Here is a 21,990-nt window from a genome sequence, read left to right as displayed (position 1 = left end):
GCCCACAGGTGTCAAACATGCGGCCCGAATTAGGCCCACCAAGGATTTTGATCCTGCTCGCACGACAATACTGAGCAGTACAAGAGAAAAATGAGCCGCAGTTATAAATATGTCCATTTGATGTCGCCAAAGCCAAGCACCACTTGCAAATTTAATTGGAGCGGGATTCTTTTCTCTTATTTTTTTCAGTTTATTTTTACCTCTCATCCTGTTACTCCTTTTCACCTGCTTTTCCCCCTCACTTTCTCTTTCTCACTTTTTCCCCACCCTCACTCCTTTTTTCTCTTATTTTTCTGTCTCTTTCCAACATTCTTTTGTAGTTTTTCTCCTTTCTCTTCCTCTCCAATTTGTATCCATTTTGTGTGCTTTCTCTCCCCCTTTGCTTTATTTAACTGTCTGTTAACTTTTATCACCCTTTCTCTTTAATCTACTAGTCCGGCCCTCGTGACATTTTTTTCTAGCATGTACCCCTCAGCTGTAATGAGTTTGACAACCCTGGTATAGCCCTTCATCACAAGGGCTGCACCATTACACCACCCTCTTCCTCCGCATGTTCAAATCCACATGCGTGACTAGACGGGTAAAACAAGTGCTAGACTGAGCAGTTCGAGGTTTTTGAAAATGAGATTGTTACCCAAACCTTGCATTTGAACAGTGTGTGTCCCTGTTTGTGTAATATACGTGTATAACATCCATCCATTATCTTCACCGCTTATCCTCAGTCCGGGTCGCGGGGGTGCTGGAGCTCATCCCTGCTATCTTCAGGCAGTGGGCAGGGGACACCCTGAACTGGTTGCCAGCCGGTCGCAGGGCATGTGTATAACAATGGATGTATTTCTTCAGATTCTTCATGAAAATTATTAATACATTATTTAAAATATTGTGATATATTAGTTGTGTTGGTCATAATGTAAGGTTTTCTTAACCTGTATGGGATGTATGTTTAAGCTTTATACAAGTATGTTTAAGGCTTGTATTAGTACCCTGTATTGTTTTGCACTAAAAAATAAACATTTAATAAAATAATATGCTCTCTAAAGATAAATAAAATTAAATTTAACTTACTTTTAAAAGATGAGCTTCAAGAGTTAGGCGACTTCCTTTTCTGTTGTAGATAGTGGTCGAAAAAAAGCGATCATTTTCTCAACCACATAATGCTTTCTTATTCCACTTTCGTTTCAAAAGAAACGGCTCGCCTCTTCTTTACACTTTATACCTACCATATTGAATTGATGCACGAGATATTAAACAATAAAAATTTCAAAGTTCTTAGCGCGCTGGAGATACAGTATAGTGTTGGCACACGAACTAAGAAGAGGAAGCCAGATTATTTTCTTCGGGCTGGATACTGGGTGAGCTCTCACAGCGCCACACGCTGGTAGCAGCGGAAAGAAGCACTAGAGTACTGTCCTATAATCTGAAAAAGGTGCACAATACAAAATATAACTTACAGCCATGTCCAAGTATTTTTCGACATAGCTAAAAAAAAATTCTTACCTACCGTTTTATGTATCTCAAATGTTTGTAAGTAGGGGAGCGTCTTTACATGAAATTCCATTTTAAAGTGCATAGAAATACTCCAAAATAAAACTGGAAGGGACTTCAAAATGAGTCATTTTAAATAGCAATAATTTCAGACAGAAAAAAATAAGTAAATTGCCTAGATGTTTGTGGTGAGTATGCTTCACACAGTAAAACAAATGTGTCGCTACCATACTGGGCAAGATGGAAAGTTTAGTTATTTTACACAAACAAATGGTATGACTAAGTTACAACATAAAACAATGATAGGGGAAATAAAATGGAAACAGGGTTTAGAACTTTAGTGTTAGCGTTTTAAAATACAAGGAAAGATTTGTCAGAATCATTTTCTTTCTCTGCATATTTCACATGGTGATGGACTCTTGTATTAGCGCACATTTTCAGGATTCCTGCAGAGAAGTTATATATTTCTTTCGTATCTCGTAGTCGTCTGCTGGCCTGTTGTAAGCCTTCCATACCGGCTCCCCGACAAACAGTCTCATGGCCTTAGTGTAATTCTATAGAGACCAAAAAAAAAAAATACAATCAATACAATGTGCATGTTGAATCTTCAAAGTAACCAGGAACATTGTAATCATGGGTAGGCTATGCACTGGAGATCAAAACAGATCAACTTATAAAGAATTAAATATTTTTTAAATAATACCATCTTTACTGCTCAACAGTTTGATAGTTTGTCATGTCTGTACAATGCTATCATGGACAATTCATCCCATCCACTACACAGCATTATATCCAGACAGAAGAGCAGCTTCAGCGACAGACTGCTGTCACTGTCTTGTACCACGGACAGACTGAAGAGATCTTTTCTTCCTCATGCCATGAGGCTCTTTAACTCCACCCGGCGGAGTAAAGGCCCACATTAAACCACACCCCCTACATTGCATATTACCGTACTTTTATTGCAGTGTGTATTTTATGTAGCACTATTTAAATACAACACGCTACAGTGGTTATTAGCACGTCACATTGGGTATTTGTATATTGTATTCCTTTTGCTTTATTTATTATTATTATTATTATTATTTATTTATTATTGTTCTCAGCGAAGGGATGCTGCTGGAAATGTGAATTTCCCTGCGGGGATAAATAAAGTATCTATATCTACTACAACACTTTTTTCACAAAACAACTAAAGGCATTTTAATTCAAAATATGTGAAGTATGGAAACCGCAAAAAGTAAACCACTATACAGTGAAGGATGATTGTAATGCATTTTGAAGACGGCGTGTCTTGTCTTTGTCATCTGAGCTATAATCGGAGGAATACCAGGACCTTAGCAAGCCAGTCGCCGTTTTGTTAGTTAGTCAAAGAGGTTACAAGTGTTTTGAGCAAAGTTTTGGTAGTTTTGTGAAGAATGCCTAGGCTTTGTGTTACAGGTGGATCCAGTAATGGTACAACAAAGGGCAAGCAGCCAAAAAGCGGCTTACTAGCAAAACAACACACGGACAGCTTGGAACAGGGGGCTAAGCAGGACGGATCAACGCAAGGCGGCTGCAGCCTCAGCGAAAAAAACACGCAGCTAGCAGCCAGGCTACCCGGGATCCAGCAACGTAAACCGGTAACAGTTATGGCTAAGTGCAAAACCGGGCGGGAAAAAGCAAACCTTGAGTAACATGGCAAACCAACGCTAACGCCAGGCTAGCCAATCAAAAAACATGCGGCGAGCAGCCAGGCTAACAGGGAACCAACAACAAAAGCAGCAACAGCTACAGGGACACGGCAAACAAAACAGGAAAGCCTCAGCTGCCCCGACACTAACGGGGAGAAAGCTGGACAAAATAATACCACCCACAACACACAAAGCGGAAAACACAAAGGCCACAATCTCATACATAAAATGATGCGAAGGAAAAGAATAAACACATGTCATAATTAATTATATGGATGTCTACTACCGTAATTATTTGTGTTTTTTTTTCCACAAAAAAGACCTCAAAGTTTGGGTGTGCAGTATACACTGGAGTTTAAAATTAGAGAAAAAGTCATTTGAAAAAAATAATAATTTTGAAATGATGCCATCTTCACCATTCCACAGTTAAATGTCATTTATTGTGTCTGTATCAGGATACTTCATCTTTTTTTACAAAGCGACTGAAAGCATGGACAAAAAAAAAAAAAAAAAACATTTGTCAAAAGACGTACTGATAAAAATGAGAGAACAACAATGACAGTCATTGCATTGTCAGTGGCACGGGGAAAACAATTAGCAATTAGTAAAAAGTGTACAGGCCTCTGCTGCGAATGACTTAAGGACATCTACGGCCAGAGAATAGAGCTAGTCCTTTACACTGCTCTGGTGTGATTTTTGTCTCTTCTTCTTCCAGCCTCATCCATAGTTCGGTGATTTACCAAAACTTTGTCACCAAGTAAATAGGGGTTAGATAAACAAGGAAATTAGTACCATGAACTAGATTAGCACAACTAAGTGGGAGGTACCTGAAAGTGTTCTCTAATTTTAATCGTGGCATTTTCGGCTATGTACAGCTTTTCATTGAAATGCCTTATCTGGTTCGTGAAAAAGTATTGTAGTAGCATGGTATAGACACAACAAAATGTCATTAAACGTTTGAGCATTAAAGATGGTATTTAAAAAAATATTCAATGTTTTATTAGTTTTTCTCTTATGATCTTCAGTGTATTTTGAGTGAAATCATTTTTAAAGTCCCATTGACCCTCACTATGCTTTTCCAAGTATGTCACATATAGGACACGATATTCATACGGTGTTCATACGGACTCATAGTATGTGCTTACACTCAGACTGTAGCAGATGTGAGTAGATTTATGTACTGTGTAAAGCAGGCATGTCAGACATACGACCTGCGAGTGGGACCAGGCCCGTTGGATGAGATTATTCCGGCCAGCTGTAAACTGGGACTGTGATAGGAAGAGAAAGCTCGATTTCTTCTTTGGGGTGGATGCTGGGTGAGCTCTCACAGCACCACAGGCCGGTAGCGGCAAAAATAATCATGACACTACTGTAGTGACTGTACTGTACTGTACTTGAAAAAGGTGCACAATACAAAATCTAACTCAAAGCAAAGTCTAGATATTTTTCGAAATCCCGAAAAAAATGTTTGTATGTACCGTTGTTCTTAACTCGAATGTTCGTAAGTAGGGAAACGTCTGTATATACATATATACATTTTACCATTTCTTTGTGAAAAATGTGTTACATTTAGAAATATACCTTCTCATCTATAACATGTAGGGTAGGCTACTAAGGAAGGCTGAATGATAAAGCATAATACTGAAAAACTGCGGTAAGATATAAAATTTAAGTGTAGATTGTTTTACTTATCCGGCCAGCCCAGAACCAGAAAGTATGGATCTGGCCATAGAGCCAACTGAGTTTGACTTCCCTGAAGTAAAGATTAGGAAGAATGCTGCATTTAGGGAATGTAGGAACTCTGATAATTTAATTTTAACCTTTTTAGGCGCAAAAACATAAGTATTTCAGTTCAAAATGCAGTGGTATCTCTACATAAGAGCTTAATTTGTTTGTGCAAGTGTTTCAAAGGATCTGTGTCTAAATTGGTTAAAAGAGAATTGTAGCTAGCTAAAAAAATGTTTACACGTTATCATTTAATTCATAGCACTGAAGAGTTAGTTGGAAAAACTGGTGGAGTGAAAAGAGATATCTTCCAGATTGATGTGGGTGAGGTTAAAGTGGCGTTCAGAATTATGGATGTTTATGAATGCATATGGGCTGGTTCAGAAGGAAGTGCTAAGAGAGCAGTTCTGGAAGGATTTGTCAGAATTGTGGCAAGTGCAAAAAAAGGGTGGAAAGTGGTAATACTCGATGACCTAAATGCTAGAGTGGGTCATGGAACGGTTGAAAATGTTGTTGGTAGATATGGAGTACCAGGAATAAATGAGAGTGGGAAGAAATTGATTGAGTTATGTGTGGAAAATGAGTTGGTGGTTGCAAAGACATTGTTTAAAAAAAGGGACGTGAATAAGTATACCTCTGCCAGAGTGGATGGTGGTGAGATGGTGGTAAGAGCACTGATGGATTATGTAGTGGTTAGGAAAGGGATGTTAAGTAGATTGTTGGATGTGCATGTTTACAGAGGTGAAACGAGTGTTATCTCTGATCATTTTTATGTGGAAGGAAAACTGAGAATAGATGGACCGTGGAGGGCTTGTTATAAGAAGAGTGTGAGGGAAGAGGTGAAATTGTCAGAGTTGATAAGGCAGAAAAGGAAAGAGGATTAGGGGAAGAGTAGGAACGAATTAGTAGAAAAGAAGTGGAGTGTGGAAATAAAATGTAAGTAGTTTAAAGAGGCAGTGTTGAGGAGTGCAAAAGAAGTGTGTGGAATGAAAAAAGTTGGTCGAGGTATTAGGAAAGGAAGTGAATGGTGGAATGATGAGATCTCAGAGGCTGTGGACAGAGAAGAGACCTGCTTTTGAGGAGTGGCTGCAAGATAAGAGTGGTGATGCGTATGATAGGTATAAAGTGAAGAAAAGGTTGGTAAAAGCGGTAGTGGAAGCAGCGAAAAGGAAAGCAAATGATGAATGGTGTCGAAGGATAGGAGTGAACTTTGAGGAAAGGAGAAAAGTGCTCTGGAAAGAAGTGAAAAGAGTAAGAAAGAGAGAGTCTGGAAAGGAAGAGAAAGTGAAAGATAAGGATGGTAGATTGCTGGTTAGCGGTAGTGCAGTCAGGACGAGATGGGCAGAGTATTTTGAGGAGTTGCTAAATGTGGAGGATGGGAGAGAAGTGAGAGTCGAGGAGATCGGTGGTATGGGAAGAATGCCCGTGTTGGGTGATTTAAATGTGAAGCCTGTGGAAACCCGGGAGGTGCAAAAGGCAGTGAAAGAAATGAAAGGGGGGAAGGCGCCTGGGTTGGATGGTTGTACTGCTGAATTCTTGAAAAAAGGTGTCACGACCTTGATTGACTGGTTAGTGCGCTTGTTGAATGTATGCTTTTTAAGTGGTGTGGTTCCTGTTGATTGGTGTAGTGATTGTGTGGTGTCATTGTATAAGGGTCAAGGTGATAAGTATGAATGTAGCAATTGGAGAGGTATCAGTTTGTTGTCTGTGCCGGGTAAGCTGTATGGAAGTCTTGATTAAGAGAGTGATAGGAAGAACAGATGACGTGGTTATGGAGGAGCTGAGTGGTTTCAGGAGAGGAAGAGGATGTGTGGATCAGGTGTTTGCAGTAAGACAGGTGTTTGAGAAATATTTTGCAAAAGGTAAGGATGTTTATTTGGCTGTCAAGGACTTGGAAAAGGCCTATGACAGAGTTGAGAGACGTTGTAGCAGGTGATGGTAATGTATGGAGTGGGTGGAAAGTTGTTGGAAGCATTGAAGAGTTTATGTGAACAGCAGAGCATGTATAAGAGTAGGGAGTGAGACAAGTGAGTGGTTCCCTGTGTTGATACGTTTGAGACAGGGGTCTGTGATGTCACCAAGGCTGTTAAATGTGTACTGTACATGGATAGTGTGATGAGAGATGTGAATGCAAGAGTATTTGGCAGAGGTGTAGACATAATGTATTGTAACGGTGTGGCAGGTAAGTCAGTTGTTGTTTGCAGATGGCACAGCACTTCTGGCTGACTCTGAGGAAACATTGAGAAGGTTGGTAATGGAGTTTGGAAGAGTGTGTGATTGGCGTAAGTGATGTGTGAATGTTGGGAAGACTAAGGTGATGAAGTGTTCACGTGATGGAGTGGGCATGGCGTTAGAAATAAGGTTGCATGGACAGGCACTGGAAGAAGTTGAAAGCTTTAGGTCAGGGGTGTCCAAACTACGGCACGCGGGCCGCAGTTGGCCCACGGGTCAGTTTTTATTGGCCCGCAGCAAATTCTGAAAATATAGTTGAATATGGCCCGCACATGGCGCTTGAGCTCAACTCTGTTGCGCTTCTCAGTTTTAACACTTGATGGAGCCAGTAACAAAAAAGGTGCTTCTCCACTAAACAAAATTAAGCAAAGAAAAACATTTACCACAAGTCACCAGAAATGGCAGCACCGAAGAAATGAAAGATAGCAAGTGAGTGCAGAAGATTTCAACCACGGTGGGAAAATGACTATTTCCTCAAAGAAATCAACGGAAAGTGTGTCTGTTTGATTTGCAATGAAGATGTTGCCGTGATGAAGGAGTATAATGTCCGTTGGCACTATGAGACCAAGCATCAGAGCTACGCATCGTACACAGGTACCGAACGAGCACAGAAATTCAAGCAAATGGCGGCTAGCCTGCACGCTCAACAAGTTTTTTTTCGTGCTAACATACAGGAAAATGCCACAACAGCAAGCTATGAAGTTGCTAAGTTTATTGCCCAGCATGGCAGCCCGTTCTCAGACGGTGATTTCATAAAGCAGTGCCTCATCAAAGTCACAGAAGTAATGTGTCCGGAAAAAGTGCAGGATTTCAACAACGTGAGCGTATCCAGAAATACAGTGGTGCAGAGAATTGAGGACTTGACGGCTAACCTGGAACTTCAGCCGAGAGACAAAGCTTGTGCTTTTGATTTTTTCTCGATAGCATGCGATGAGAGCACAGACGCCACAGACACCGCACAGCTGTTATTTTTTTTGCGGGGAGTCGATGATAATTTTTTATGTACAGAGGAGCTGCTTGATATCATGAGCCTAAAAGGCACAACGACTGGTGGAAATATATTTGAAGCTGTGTCAGAGGCAGTTGAAAAGATGGGGCTTAAATGGGACAAGCTCTGTGGAGTAACAACGGATGGAGCTCCAGCCATGACCGGTGAGCGCAAAGGAATGGCATCCATGGTGTGCGCCAAGGTAAAAGAGAGCAGAGGTGAGGCTGTTAGGATGCACTGTAAAATCCACCAAGAAGCACTGTGTGCCAAGACTGTCCAGCTGGGCGATGTGGTGAACACTGTTGTAAAAACAGTCAACATAATTCGAGCTAGAGGACTGTACCACAGGGAATTTCAAGCTTTCTTATCTGATGTGGATGCTGAGTACGGGGATGTACTCTACCACTCTGATGTGCGCTGGCTCAGCCGCGGCTCCGTGCTGCAGCGGTTTTATTCGCTGAGATCAGAAATCGACAAGTTTTTGAAAGAGAAGGGCCGACCTCTTCATGAACTGAGTGACCCTCTGTGGCTGGCAGACCTGGCCTTTTTAGTTGATCTCACTCATCATCTGAATACACTGAACAAGAATCTACAAGGCAAAGAACAGCTGGTGTTGTTGTTGTTGTTGAGTCACTCAAGGCGCCTAAGGATAATCCTTAGTAGCGCTAGACTCGCTTGTGGGAGGCTCCGTAGTTCTCCGAAGGAGAATCCCAGCTGGAGGTGGTATCGGGCAGACTGGAGTGCAGGGCACCGTAGCCAGAGATGCTCGGCCGATTCTTCGTCCTCATGGCAGAGACGACACAGATCATCTTCGCATTTCCCCGTCAAATGTTGCCATCTTCGGAGGGAGGGGTGATGACCGGACCGGAATCGTATAAGATCGACAAGGTATTTCTTTGAGAGCTGGGATTCTTCCTCCGGGTTGTGGTGGGAAGAGGTAAGAGAAATGAGACGTGAGTGGGTAGATGGGGGGGGTTTGCAGCTCCTGCGAATAATGGCGAGCCGAGTTTGTGGGTCTAGCGGGGCGGTAGGTTGAGGGAGGGCCAAGCCTAATTTAGCCTGCTCGTCTGCAAGGTCGTTACCCAGGAGGTTGCAGTGACCCGGGACCCAGACAAGCTCTTGGATGGGGAGAAGGCCGCAATTGAGGAGTTAAGGGACAGGAGGGAGGGGTCTGTTATATTATGGTTGGAGAGAGCCTAATATAACAGACCCCTCCTGTCCATGTCCTGTCCACAGCTGGTGTCACCCCTCTATGCGCACATGAAAGCCTTTGAGACACAACTACGAAGATTTAATGCTGCACACTTCCCTGCGCTGTCTGAAATCTAATCTGCCTTCCCAAAGGTAGACCTTTCTGCTAAAAAGGAGAAATTTGTGTCAGTGATTACATCTCTCGTGACAGAATTCAACCAGCGTTTAAGATTTTTCTGCCATTGAAAAACAAATCAAGCTGTTCTCGACCCCCTTCCTGGTGGATGCAGAAGAAGTGGAAGAGAGTCTTCAATTAGAACTGATTGAAATGCAATGTGATGATTCTCTGAAGAGTCAACATCAGCTTCTCTCCCTCCCTGACTTCTATCAGAGTTTGGATAATGCCAAGTATCCTATGATGAGACGCGGCTCAACATACATATGTGAACAAACATTTTCTCTGTTAAATCAGAACAAAAGCAGACTGAAATCCAGAATGACTAATTGCCATCTCTGTGAAGTCCTTCGTCTCAACCACCAAACTTTCTCCTGACATCCCAGCCATCCTTCAATCCAAAGGACAGAATCACTGCTCTCACTGAGAGCAATGTTCTTCACATTATAGGCGAGTTAGAAATACACACATTAATCATGTGTCAATACGTCACCTCTATTGTGTGGCCCGAGCCTTTGCTTATTTTTCTGTATTTGGCGCTCACCAAAACAACTTTGGACACCCCTGCTTTAGGTACTTGGGTTGTGATGTGGCTGCAGTTGGTTGAATGGAGTGCGAAGTATTGCACAGAGTGAATAAAGGAAGCAAGGTTTTGGGTGCGCTGAGGAGAGTGATGAGCAACAAGAGTATGAGTATGGATGTTAAGAGGGGACTGTATGAGTGTGATTGTGCCGACTGTGTTGTATGGTGCAGAGACTTGGATTCTGAACGCAGATTTGAGAAGGAAATGTTTTTGAGATGAAGTGTTTGAAGAGTATTTTAGGAGTGACCATATTGGATAGATTGAGAAATGGAATTGTGAGAGACAGAATTGGAGTAGTAGTGGAACTGAGCAAGCGTGTGAATAAGAGTACTCGGTTGGTTTGGACACATGGAGAGGATGGATTAGGAGGAAATGTTGAAGAGGATCTACAGAGCAGAAATAAATGGAAGGAGAGGTGTTGTAAAAGGATAGTGGGATGTTTAGACACGTTTTAAGGGATGGGCAGGGCACCCATATGATGCGGCAGGGGTAAACCAGTAAAAGCTGTCAGGCCCTGCTGTTGAACAGAAAAGTGTGTTGTGTCACCCTGACCTGAGTGACATGGCCGCTTTCTTGTGTCCCGTTTCATCTGAAGGGACGAAAGCATGACCAACTTGGGTGCCGAGGTGCTTAACTTGTTTGGGCATTTGGATTGGCCATGGTCCAAAAAATTCCGTGTGTGTTTTTTTGCAAATTTTTCCCTTTTTTGTATTTTTGTACGTGTTTGTCTTGCTGTCGGTCATCCCTCTCGAGGGATAAGACCAAGATAGATAGATAGATATTATTATTTTGCGTTTTCAGGGATTTTGCTGTTCGATTTTAAATTGTTTCAGTGTGTAAAAATGTAAAATTGTTTTATAATTTACTCATTTTTTATAAATCTGTGAATATTTTAATTTATATTTCATGTCTTTTTCAGGGATGATATTATTATTGATAATATATCATTAAAAAAACATGTGAAGGGGCGAAAAATCTGGCTATTCTCAGTGAGCCAAGCCAAAAAAGATGTTCTCTTGGGTATGACCAGTAGGATGCAGTGACGCTTCACATGACACCATAATGACAAGCGACTGGAGCATGCGTGTTGGCGGTTTTTTATGTCCCTTTTTTTCTTCATTTATTGTGTGGTCTACAGTCAGACTGCCAAGAAACATGCCAATGGCAACAATTTTAAGCATTTTTAATGCACTTTACCCAGAATATAAGCATTTTCCTGACTTTGAAAACACAACGTTAAAATACAAGCATATTCAAGGATTTCAAAAACCCGCACGAACCCTGTGTACTCCTTGGCTTGGTCACTCATACGAAAAATGCGCTTGTGTTGCTTCGCTTCAATTGTCATCATTCTCCCTTACCATTCTCTTTCCGTAACTCATGGCTAAGGTCACAAAATGCCATAAAAAGGAGATGCTATTGAATGTAAATGACCCCTTTACCGTTCCAGTACAATGTGCCTAAAATCCCTATCCAAGAAGAATCTTAAGCAAATTGAATGCTGTTTTTGAACAATTTGGAGAATATGGACGGTTTGCCTCTTTTAAAAGGTAAGACTATTAAGTTTTGTCCCCAAATGAAGTAATCACTGAAAATTCTACTAACATTGAGTAATCTGAATTGGAACACACAGAAATAGGTTTTTATTCTCGCCTCCTTTTTTTTGTGATTATATGGGTGTGGAATGGGCTATTGGCATCTAAGCTAGAAAACAGGTGAGACTATAATTTGAAGCCTTACCAAGTACTTTGTCAAATTTGATTCGTCACATTTGATTTGATTAGTCTGATAAACTAAACATTGTATTTTACACGTTTTTCCAATGGTAGGTTTAAGCGTTTCCAAAAGTGGCAATTTGAAGATGACCAGTTCACAGCCCTTTAAACATAGCATTCGTTTATTTCACTTTGGTCAATTTTTAGACATGGTGAAAGAGTTGTAAATTTCTCTTTTTAGAAATGAATCCATGACTCTGCACGCTTGCGCGTAATAATGGTGCTTTAAAGTGAATCATGATTGGCTTGGAACACATTTACCATCGGCTCTGATTTGGATACACACCGAAAATGTGTACATATTTATGTTGGTAATTTAATTGGCTAACCAATGTGTCAATCACCATTTAAATCGGTCACTATTGGCTTAAGATTTTTTTAAGCCGAATTGGTCATGACGTTTCTTTTTTTCCCAAAACAGGCCCTTATAGGTTGTCACAGGCTAAGGATCGTCAAAGAAGCTTGCAATTGGCCAAATTGTTCTTGTGTTGATTTCAAGGAAAGTGTCCACCCTCAATACACAAAAAAAAAAAAACTAAACATGAAAAGTCCAAAGTCTAACGGACGTATTGAAGATAATCTGACAAGTCTATTTGTTCTTAGTGAGGAGTTTTTTAGCCGAACGAACGAATTACAAGAAAAAACGTCAAAGAAGACATGCATATTTTTTTTATCTGTCGGCATAAACATGTGTTTTGGAGTAATAATCGTGTCATGAGTAGAGGTTTCCAGTGTTTTTGGGTGAGCTATCCTGTTTTTATAGTTTACGGGAATCTTGTTTCAGACTAATCGTGATGAGTATATTTTGAAATGGTCATCATACCTTGAATCCCAAGAGTTTAAACTTTCATATGATGTTTAAGTGACTGGTGACATCGTACAGACACAACTTTGTTTATTAACGCTCCGACGACCTGACAGCTGTGATAGGCTATCAGTCAAACAGCCACGTTGGGCATGCGCAATCTATTTCACCGAATTAAATATAATGAAAAATAATATAATAGCCCTTTATTATAAGGAATCTCAAAGAGCTGTACAAAGTTCTAAAATTCCCTTCGCAAAATAGATTTAAAAGGATTTTTTTTCCTTTCTTTCCTTTTTTAATTTTCCTTTTCTTTTTTTACTTATCCCCCTTTCCTCTTTCCCTCCTTTTATCTTACTTTCCAACTACATTCTTTTCTCTTTTGTTTCTCCCCTAAAAGGCTGGGCTAAGAAATGATTAGAGAAATGGTGCATTTTGGTCACTGAGTCTCTGTAGTTTGTATTCTAACTTGTAATTTTGTAGCACTCGTTTTCGGTTGCACAACTGAATACGGTGAAATCTAGTGGTCAAATAATACTCACTATGCCTTTAACTTTCATAATAAAGTGGGGGCCACAAATTACATCATTGAGGTCTGCAATTGATGATAGTTAGCCAGTTTTGGATGAGGCTCCATGAAGTACTGTAAACATCCTTTTTGTTTATTGTTTTTGTTCTGTATCATTTGTGGTGATTTTTTTTACTTGATTTTAAATTTGATTTCAAGTTATTAAAAAGTCTTAAAAGTTCTTGAATTGAACTCCACTTGAACTCGACAATTCAGGCTGTAGGAACCCTGAATTGGGGGTTCTTTGCTCACATCGGAAGCTGTGTGCTTTTGACAAATGTGCTCCAATTTTGTTTTAATTTTGTATAATGACAATAAAGCCATTCATTCAAATGACATTATGTGTTGGTTGTTATTTTTTTATAGATCTATAATTGTTTTTTTGTTTCTGTAGAAAAAATGTTAGGTAGGGAACATATCGTACCTACTACAGAGACCACAACCCCTTTCACTCATGTTACAGACATTCCTGGTCATAAAATGTTTATTTGAAGAAATTTACTGACACGCGTACCCAGCAGAAAGTTTAGCATTGGCAACCAAATTGTGGGTTTTCTTTCACGTCAAATGTCTGCGCATTCATCAAGCAGGCCCGCTAGGGAAGGGCACATGGGCAAGGTCCGCCAACCTACTGCCCTTTTTTATATTGCTGCACAAGGGACAAGACCTGGCTCTCACCCATGGGCCACTCCCTCCCCACTGTGTGAGATCCGGTGAGCCCACCCCAAATGCTTTCTGCCGTGTGCCAAGACGTGACTCACAAACCCGGCCGGCCTCATTTATTAATACACTGGCTGGTTTTTGGGTAGCCGCCAGGCTTAGCACATTTGTTGGGAACGTTTCTCAAATTAGGCACTATACAGAATTCTGTGTTTCTCTAAGAAATTACAACCTTACCATCTTAACTCAACTTACTGTTTCCCACACGGTTTCTCCTCTTTTATTTAGAAATGCGAGTTTCTTTTGTCAACAATGTCCTTTATTCTTTTGTTCAAACCATTTTTTCCTTGTCATTAAATAAACATAGTTTGTTAGTATTAAAGCTCTTGCATTGAGTATCTATATTATTATCCTTCGGGACCTTCTGGATTGATAAATCATTATCCATATATGTGAACTGCAAAATCAATAATTTAAAGTTAAAAATAAAATATGTTTGGAGTATTGCTTCCTTCATGATAAATGCTCGACAATATGAGGCTATTTCGTATTAATTCTGGTGGGAAATCGTGAGTACTACCTGCTGGCCAAAGTAACCACTCAATAAGATTCTGAACCAAATTATTACAATTCAAGCAATTTTCTCTAAATTACAGTCATATACAGTCGGTAATGACATAACCTCGAGGTTAGTTTAACCCTTTGGGGACTTTTATGAAGGTGCAATGCTACTTTGCAGATTTTCACTTTTCGCGGGTGCTTCTGGTCCCAATTAACCGTGAAAACCAAGGGATATTTGTATTGAAATTCCCATGTGAATAAAAAGCTTATATACTGTACAAGGATAACCACTGTATTTCCTCCATCAGACTTTACCAACTCGTCCAAGGTGAAGCGGTGGTAGATGCCAGCTGGCAAGGTAATGAGGTCACCCTTCTTCATTGCCATTCTTATCCAGCGGTCTTCTTTGTCCCGGACATCAAAGTAGGCCTGCCCGTCAAGTATATAGCGGATTTCATCATCCAGGTGCAAGTGCTCCTCAAAGAACATCTTTAACTGATAAAAGAGGAATTGTTTTGTAATCAACTGGCTTACTGTGGGACAAACACAAACTAGTAGTTTGAGTAAATCTACGCATTAAAGCCAGAGCGTGTCATTTAGAACTTAAGCCTGAAATATTCACTTTAAGCCAGAAGATGGCAGCAGAGTACCAAATGGTTTGCCTTTATTTCTTAGACACGCTTGAACGTGTTATCTTTTGGGGGATTTGTTCGTCTCCAACAGGCCTGATAAAAGTGAAATAAAAGCAGATAGAAGAAATGGAAAATAAACCATAAGGAATATTTGAACTCAGTTGGGCATTGTGAAGACATATAAACAGGGATCAGAATGGAGATTTTCATTTTCAGCTGAAATAGCCAGGTCCAGGAATAAAGCAGGGCGGAGCCCCCCCAGTAAATCCCCCCCCCCCCCCCCCCCGCCCCACGCTCCTGGGTTTTAGGCAATTTACTTGTCTAAAACCATGCTTATATTATATTTATCATTTAAGTAACGTTTTTAGAAGATTAAAATAATTTGCCCACATTTTTTTGTAAATACTGCAAGATAAGTTCAAATGCAGTTCAGTCCCTGCAGCTTGAGCAACAATGCGGCCAATTTTTCTAACGGCCGCCAGGGTGCGCCAGAGCAATAAAGGAAAGAGTGAGACAGTCGGATTTTTAATTTGTTTGCTACGCAAGAGAAAAAGTGAAAAAGTCGGAATGCCTTTGGGGTTCAAAAACAGCGGAAATCCGCGGATCCGCGGAAAATTCTGATCCCTGTATAAAATAGAGAAAATATTTAACTTCCAACTTTTTGTGGTCGCTTCGGCTTCGCATATACTAAAATTGGACCCCTCAAACTACGCGTCCCACTTTCATACTTGTACGGTTTTGCCGTACAAAGTACGTTTTTGATGCATTTTAAGACGAGTACGACGTACAAGGAAATCTGCACGGAAAAATGCAAATTTTTCAATCGCATGCGTCTGCCGCCTGGGGATTTCCCATAATGCATCATTCAAAAAAAAACAAAAAACAATATGGTGCACGATTATTTTGTATTTTGTACGGGAAAATACGACAATTATTACGGGCATGGAGGTTGACAGGTATGCACTTTTAACTATTATATATACACAACAATTAGATGAACCTTTTCTTCATAGTTTGGCAGTGTGTTCTTCTCAACAGTGATGATGTCCATGTAGGAGTAACCTTGCTCGTTTCGGATGTGTTGCAGTTCTGGATCGGTTTCATAAGTATCAGCATTCAGCTGCCAAAAAATATCAAATAAAAGGTTAGGCATGAAAACCATACTTTTGATATTGTTAATATAATGAAATGTGTCACTGCATATAGTCATTAGTGTGTGGTTTTTCCATTCATTTCTTTTTAATTATTTTTAATCATCACATCAATATTTTAATTACCTTTATCAGTTAATGCTGATTAATTAATTTTATGATTATCCAGAAATTCAAACATATTTATGTACTTCTTGTCTTTAATCATCTGTTACCATAATATATATATAATATATTTATCTAGCTGGCAATAGTATTTACTTTGTCCTAAGTGTTGTACTGATTTACTGCTGGTAAAGTGGCATTGGGTCTTATCAAACACCCTGCAGGATTCAGTGTGGGAATGTTCCACTAACTTTTGATTTCTGCCTCTTTTGTGCATAAACAATAGTCAGCCAATTTAAAAGTGCACTCGTGAAACCTTTTAACAGGGGTTGGGATCTTTTTTGACACGAAGAGGCATAAAAGAAAAGATATTTTGATTTTATTTTTGTTGTTGTTGTTGGGGCGTAGACATACTATACATTTAAGGCAAAATACTAAGAAAATTGACAAACAAGATCTCCAAACAAACAGCTAATTCTAAAGACAATTTTATTTCACTATGTGACATTTAATGAACTGTATGAAATATTAATGATGCCGGAACCCGTTTCAAATATCAGTATAAATATACCACTTAAAATTTGTCTCCCTACCACAATTACTTAACCGCTTAACATTCCTGTAAAATTTGCCTAAAATCTGATTCCAAGATGCACCCATAGTAAATAGGATGCTGTTCTTAAACCATTTGAAGAAAATGGACACTTATGAATATCCGGACATTAGTGTAAGTTGGATTTTGTATCGTGTGCACCTTTTTCCGAGTACAGAACATTTGTAGTGCTTCCTTCCGCCGCTACAGGCGACTTCCTCCGCCGTGGTAGAAAATGGCCGAAAAAAAAAGCAATCCAACCATTTTCTCAACCGCATTAACCTTTCTTATTACACTTTCATTTCAAAAGAAACAGCTCGCCTCTTCTTTCCAATTATACCAACCATATTGAATGGATGCACGAGATATTAAACAATAAAAATATTTAGGTTCTTAGCGCGTTGGAGGTACAGTATAGAACAGGGGTGTCAAACGGGCGGCCCGCGGGCCGGATCAGGCCCGCTAAGGGACTAAATCCGGCCCGCGAGTCAACGCTCGGAGAAGTGCAAGAGAAAAATGAGCTGCAGGTTGAAATATATCCACTTAATGTTGCCAAAGCCAGGTGCCTCTCACAAACGCTGTACTTGTATCTCTCTTTCTCTCTCTCTCTCAATCTTCCATCCACTCTTTATCTCTCTCTCTTTCACTAGCCCCGTCTCTCTTTTTCTCTTTCTTTGTTCCTCTTTGTCTCTGTATTTTTACCTTATTTCACTCTAACTTCCTTTTCTCTCTATCTATCTCTCTCTTGCTTTCCCCTTCTCTCTGTCTCTCCTTCTCTTTTCTCTCCTTGTCTCTTTCTATTTCTCTTTAGATTTTGTTCTCTCTCTCTCTTTCTTACCCCTCTCTCACTATTTCTCTTTTTATCTATTTTGTTTCTCACGCTCGCTCTCTTTTTTCTTTTCTCTCTCTTTCTCTCCTTCTTTGTCCCACCCTTTCTACTATTCTCTCCCTCTCTTTCTCTTATTTCTTTTTCTCCTTTTTCGTTCTCTCTAATCTACTATTCCGGCCCCCGAGAGAATGTTTGTTCTCTCGTGTGGCCCCCGGGTTAAATTGAGTTTGACACCCCTGGTATAGAATGTTTACACATGAACTGGGAAGAAATAGCGGATTTTTTCTTCGGGGTGAATGCTGGGTGACCTCTCATAGCGCCACACACTGGTAGCGGCGGAATGGAGCACTACAGTACTGTCCTGTACTTGGAAAAAGTGCACACAATACAAAAGAAGCACTACGATACAGAATCTAACTTACAGCAATGTCCAGATATTTTTTGACACGCCGAAAAAAATGTTCGTATCTACAGTTTTTCGTAAGTTGAATGGTCGTAAGTAAGGGGGCGTCTGTATTTAGCTTCAGTGCAGACAGCGCTGAGCGTGGAGATGGATTCCGCACACTGCGCGTATAGTTCAGCCCATTCCAACCACCCAATCAAAATGCCCGGGGTGCTTTGCAAAAGCTTCTGGGTGTTTACACTTTGTTATGTGGCTTTTTGTCATAAAGTGTCTCAACAATGAACATACACTGTTTAATGAGATTCAATATAAAGGATTATTTAGCAATTTCCAGTCAGAACGAGGTCTGTTGGTGTGACATTTTGACTGTAATTTGTAGTCAAGACTGTGCCCTTCATATACGGGACCGAACCCTAAAATAAACTAGTGTTGTCTTAGCTTTGCACATTGTATTTAATCACCAGGCCAGAGGTACTCATTAAAAGAATTAGATATGGCTTGCGAGGCATAGGTTTTCTTCCCCCGCTTTACAGAGACATGTTCTCTACGGCCTCTCGATGTAGGTTTCTTGCATGGTTTGGAGCATTTGGTAATGGTATGCATCTACATAACAATTTTCAAGTCAGTAAAGACTTCCCAAAGCGCTTTACAATGTGCTTCACACAAACCCATTCACACACACAGAAATAGCGGTGTCAGCCATGCAAGGCTCTGGGACAGGGTTGGCGAACAAGTTTGACACAAAGAGCGGAATTTTTTAACTGTGAAAGTCAAAGAGCCACGCCACGCACTGACCTGCCAAGACAGACAGACACACAAAAACACACACAATTAAAAACATATTATTTCCCATAACACACTCCTCTCCTTACAATACAAGTATTGTTCTTGTGTTGATTTCAAGGAAAGTGTCCACCCTCAATACACAAAAAAAAAACTAAACATGAAACAAGGCAAAGAGCCACAGTATATAGAAAATATGATGAGGCAAAGAGACGCATGCAGCTCTAGAGCCACGTGTTCACCACCCCTGCTCTGGGGCATTAGGGGTTCAGTGTCTTGCCTTTGACATTTAACTCAGAGGTGCCAGGAATCAGGCCTGTGGCCTCTCGGCCCCAAGTGGAGCGCTCCACATAGTGATCTACCATGATTAGGGTTTATCATCCCCCTCAAAAGATTTTTTAGACCAGGGGTCCCCTAATGTTGGCCAAGGTTTCCTCAGATCTTGTCTGAGAACAGCTCACCAGGTTAGTGCTGGGTCATTTTGATTTTCAAGTAAAATTAGTTTTTAGTAGTTTACTGAGTCTATTTAAACCTACTTCTAGGGATTAACTTGGTAATAACATAGTGATAACATAGTAATAAGAAGATACGTTTTTAGAAGTCCTTTTCAAACTGGGTACCTGTTGCACTAATTAGAAACAGAAAGTAGCTTTAAACTTGAAAAAGGTTGGATACCCTTGTTATAGATTATATATACACTGGTGCCCGTGGATAACCTTGCCTTTGGTGAAGGAAACTGGTCTAGCAAACCAGAGGAAGACCACTTGCTTGCCTGATCTACTAACTCTCCTCAGTCTAAATGGAAAACATGCTTTAAGTCTGAAGTTTCGTAACAGGTAATCGCAATATTAAAAATTATCTTTTGAACAAGCACCATGTTTGCAAGTGAAAACCAGAGGTGGGTAGTCAGTAACCAATTTAATTTACTCTGTTAGATTTACTTGACTAAGTATTGGAATATTTGTTACTTAAATCACAATACTTTTACTTGAGTAGATAGGTAAAGAAGAAACGGTACTCTTACTCCGATACACTGCATCATTGCACTTGTTACTTGGGCTAAACTACGCGCATTTTTCCTTGTTTCCTTCCATATCCCCTTTGTAAGAGTCAACTTTGCAGCCAGAGCCCCGCCCATTTTAATGACGTTGAGCGGGTGTCAGTGTGTGTGATCCGCTGAACACCACAAAGATAAAATGAGAAAAGTAACTGCACAGAAATCTAACAAACGGTATTAAATATAAATAGTCTGCATTTACATAGCGCTTTTCAAGTCAATAAAGACTTCCCAAAGGGCTTTACAATGTGCTTCACACGTTTCCCTTTACACACTAAGTAACCGATAGCAGCGTCAGCCATGCAAGGCAACTACCTGCTATCGGGGGCATTAGGGATTCAGTGTCTTGTGATAATATTTACTGTAGCATTTACAAAAGTTGCTATTTTGTTTTTATAAATGCATGCTGCGTTTGTAATTTGTTATTTATTGGATGGACTTATTATTTGGACTTAAGAAAAATTCGCGAAAAACTGATGTTAAAAATTTCCCAATTTTGCAAAACTTTACTAAACCTTGACTGCTTCCAATTTATATTCAACTCAGATTAGTTCGGTAAAGGGATCATGTGCAGGGGAGCACGTGATTGCCATAGACACGACATCACATTTACCTTCTTCTATTTACCTTCCAATGCAAAACTCCGAGTTTTTTTAACTCTCCTATCGAAACGGGACGGTTCGGGTCAAGTTGGTGCGGCTTTCTCTGGTCTTCGTCAGAATTGTCCATGTACCAGGCTTCCATCGCCATGTTCTCAAACCAAAAGCCCCCCCGTAAAAAAATGGCGCCGCGCGGTGCGTTCGCGTGCCCTCCGTTTTGCAAATACCCAACGATTGGGAACACTCGTTTGCATGGAGTTCAACAGATCAGGATTTCTTGCTTTTTGATACATTGATGTATGCATTGATATGTGTCGCAAAATGGCTGTCAAAAACGATATAAAGAGTAATGAACAGAATTTCATGAAAATAGGATCCGAATCCAAGGGTGCATAGTCTGATTCTGTTAAATAAGGAATTCCCGCTTTGGGAGTCCGCTGCATTTCATTCACTTTTCTACACTTCCTGTCAAATATCAACTCTTGTCAAATATTACAAAATAAAAAGAAAGTATTTATGATAAAACAGTGGTCTTTCCTCCACCAAAGAGCGCCAAACACCCGGATACTGAGTCCACCATTAATTATACACGCTGTCGGTCCGCATACATAAAAATGAATACAATCGAGTCCAGTCATCTTTATTTGTATGGCCCTTAATCACAAAAAAAGTCTCAAAGGGCTGCACCGACCACCATTACAGCGTCTCATAATCTGAAACCTACGACAGAGCAAGGAAAAACTCAAAAATCTCTGAAAAATGGATTGGTCTCTCATTGCTTCGATTTTACCTCTCAAGTGGGGTACGTCATTTGAAAACTTGCAATCGTGACTTTAAACCAGGAGATAGCAGCAGAGTAGCACATGGTTTGTGTTTTATTAGACAGGTTTGACCTCAGCTGGGCATTGTTAATACATCTGTAATAGATACATTTTCAACTTTTTAAGGTTACCTCAAACTACGCACCCCACCTTAAGTGCTTGGTAGGGGGAAAAATCATCTGAGCCAATTAAATTGACATTGGGATTGACATTAACGTTTATCATTTGGTCCCATTTGTGCGTATTTAAATTTCCTGTGGGCGGAATGTTTTCATAACAGTATTTCCATCTGCTGTGTCTATGGCTGTAGAAGTTAGGGCATAGGATATTCAACATGTACTGTATTATTAAAGCAGGGGTCTCAAACTCATGGCCCGGGGGCCAATTGCACCCTCTAAAATGATAGTTTGAGGTAATCGCCTTAATATAAGAGTTAAAGGGACAGTGTGTATTTTTTTCCCACTAGATGTCAAAGTGAAAGGAAGAGGAGTAAGAAAAGAAAAAAAAACAATAATTTATAAGAAGGAAAGAAAAATACAACAAAAGAAGGAAATAGAAAAATGAAAAAAAATAGACAAAAATTCAAACACAAGAGAAAAT

At 40.1% G+C, this 21,990-nt stretch overlaps 1 protein-coding gene across 1 annotated transcript; it reads right to left on the bottom strand.

Moving 5' to 3' along the window:
• Nucleotides 1–1,714: 1,714 nt before the first annotated feature.
• Nucleotides 1,715–20,766, bottom strand: adi1 (acireductone dioxygenase 1). Its single transcript, XM_088354183.1, has 4 exons — nt 20,598–20,766; nt 16,051–16,170; nt 14,734–14,913; nt 1,715–2,039 (listed from the first exon to the last, which is right to left on the bottom strand). Exons 1-4 carry the CDS (start codon nt 20,718–20,720, stop codon nt 1,923–1,925), a joined length of 540 nt encoding a protein of 179 aa, XP_088210309.1. The 5' UTR covers nt 20,721–20,766; the 3' UTR covers nt 1,715–1,922.
• Between the last annotated feature and the right edge of the window lie 1,224 nt (nt 20,767–21,990).

Source organism: Urocampus carinirostris, chromosome 15, assembly GCF_059441175.1.
Source record: "Urocampus carinirostris isolate Australia breed hairy pipefish chromosome 15, RoL_Ucar_1.0, whole genome shotgun sequence".
Classification (NCBI taxonomy): domain Eukaryota; kingdom Metazoa; phylum Chordata; class Actinopteri; order Syngnathiformes; family Syngnathidae; genus Urocampus; species Urocampus carinirostris.
This window is presented reverse-complemented; position numbering and strand designations above follow the sequence as displayed.

Coding starts and splice junctions, on each gene's coding strand:
- adi1 (XM_088354183.1), bottom strand. CDS start 20,720: ATGGCGATGGAAGCCTGGTACATGGACAATTCTGACGAAGACCAGAGA. Junction 16,171..20,597: donor TCGGAGTTTTGCATTGGAAG/GTAAATAGAAGA, acceptor ATTTTTTGGCAG/CTGAATGCTGATACTTATGA. Junction 2,040..14,733: donor GCTTCACCTTGGACGAGTTG/GTAAAGTCTGAT, acceptor TGGTCTCTATAG/AATTACACTAAGGCCATGAG.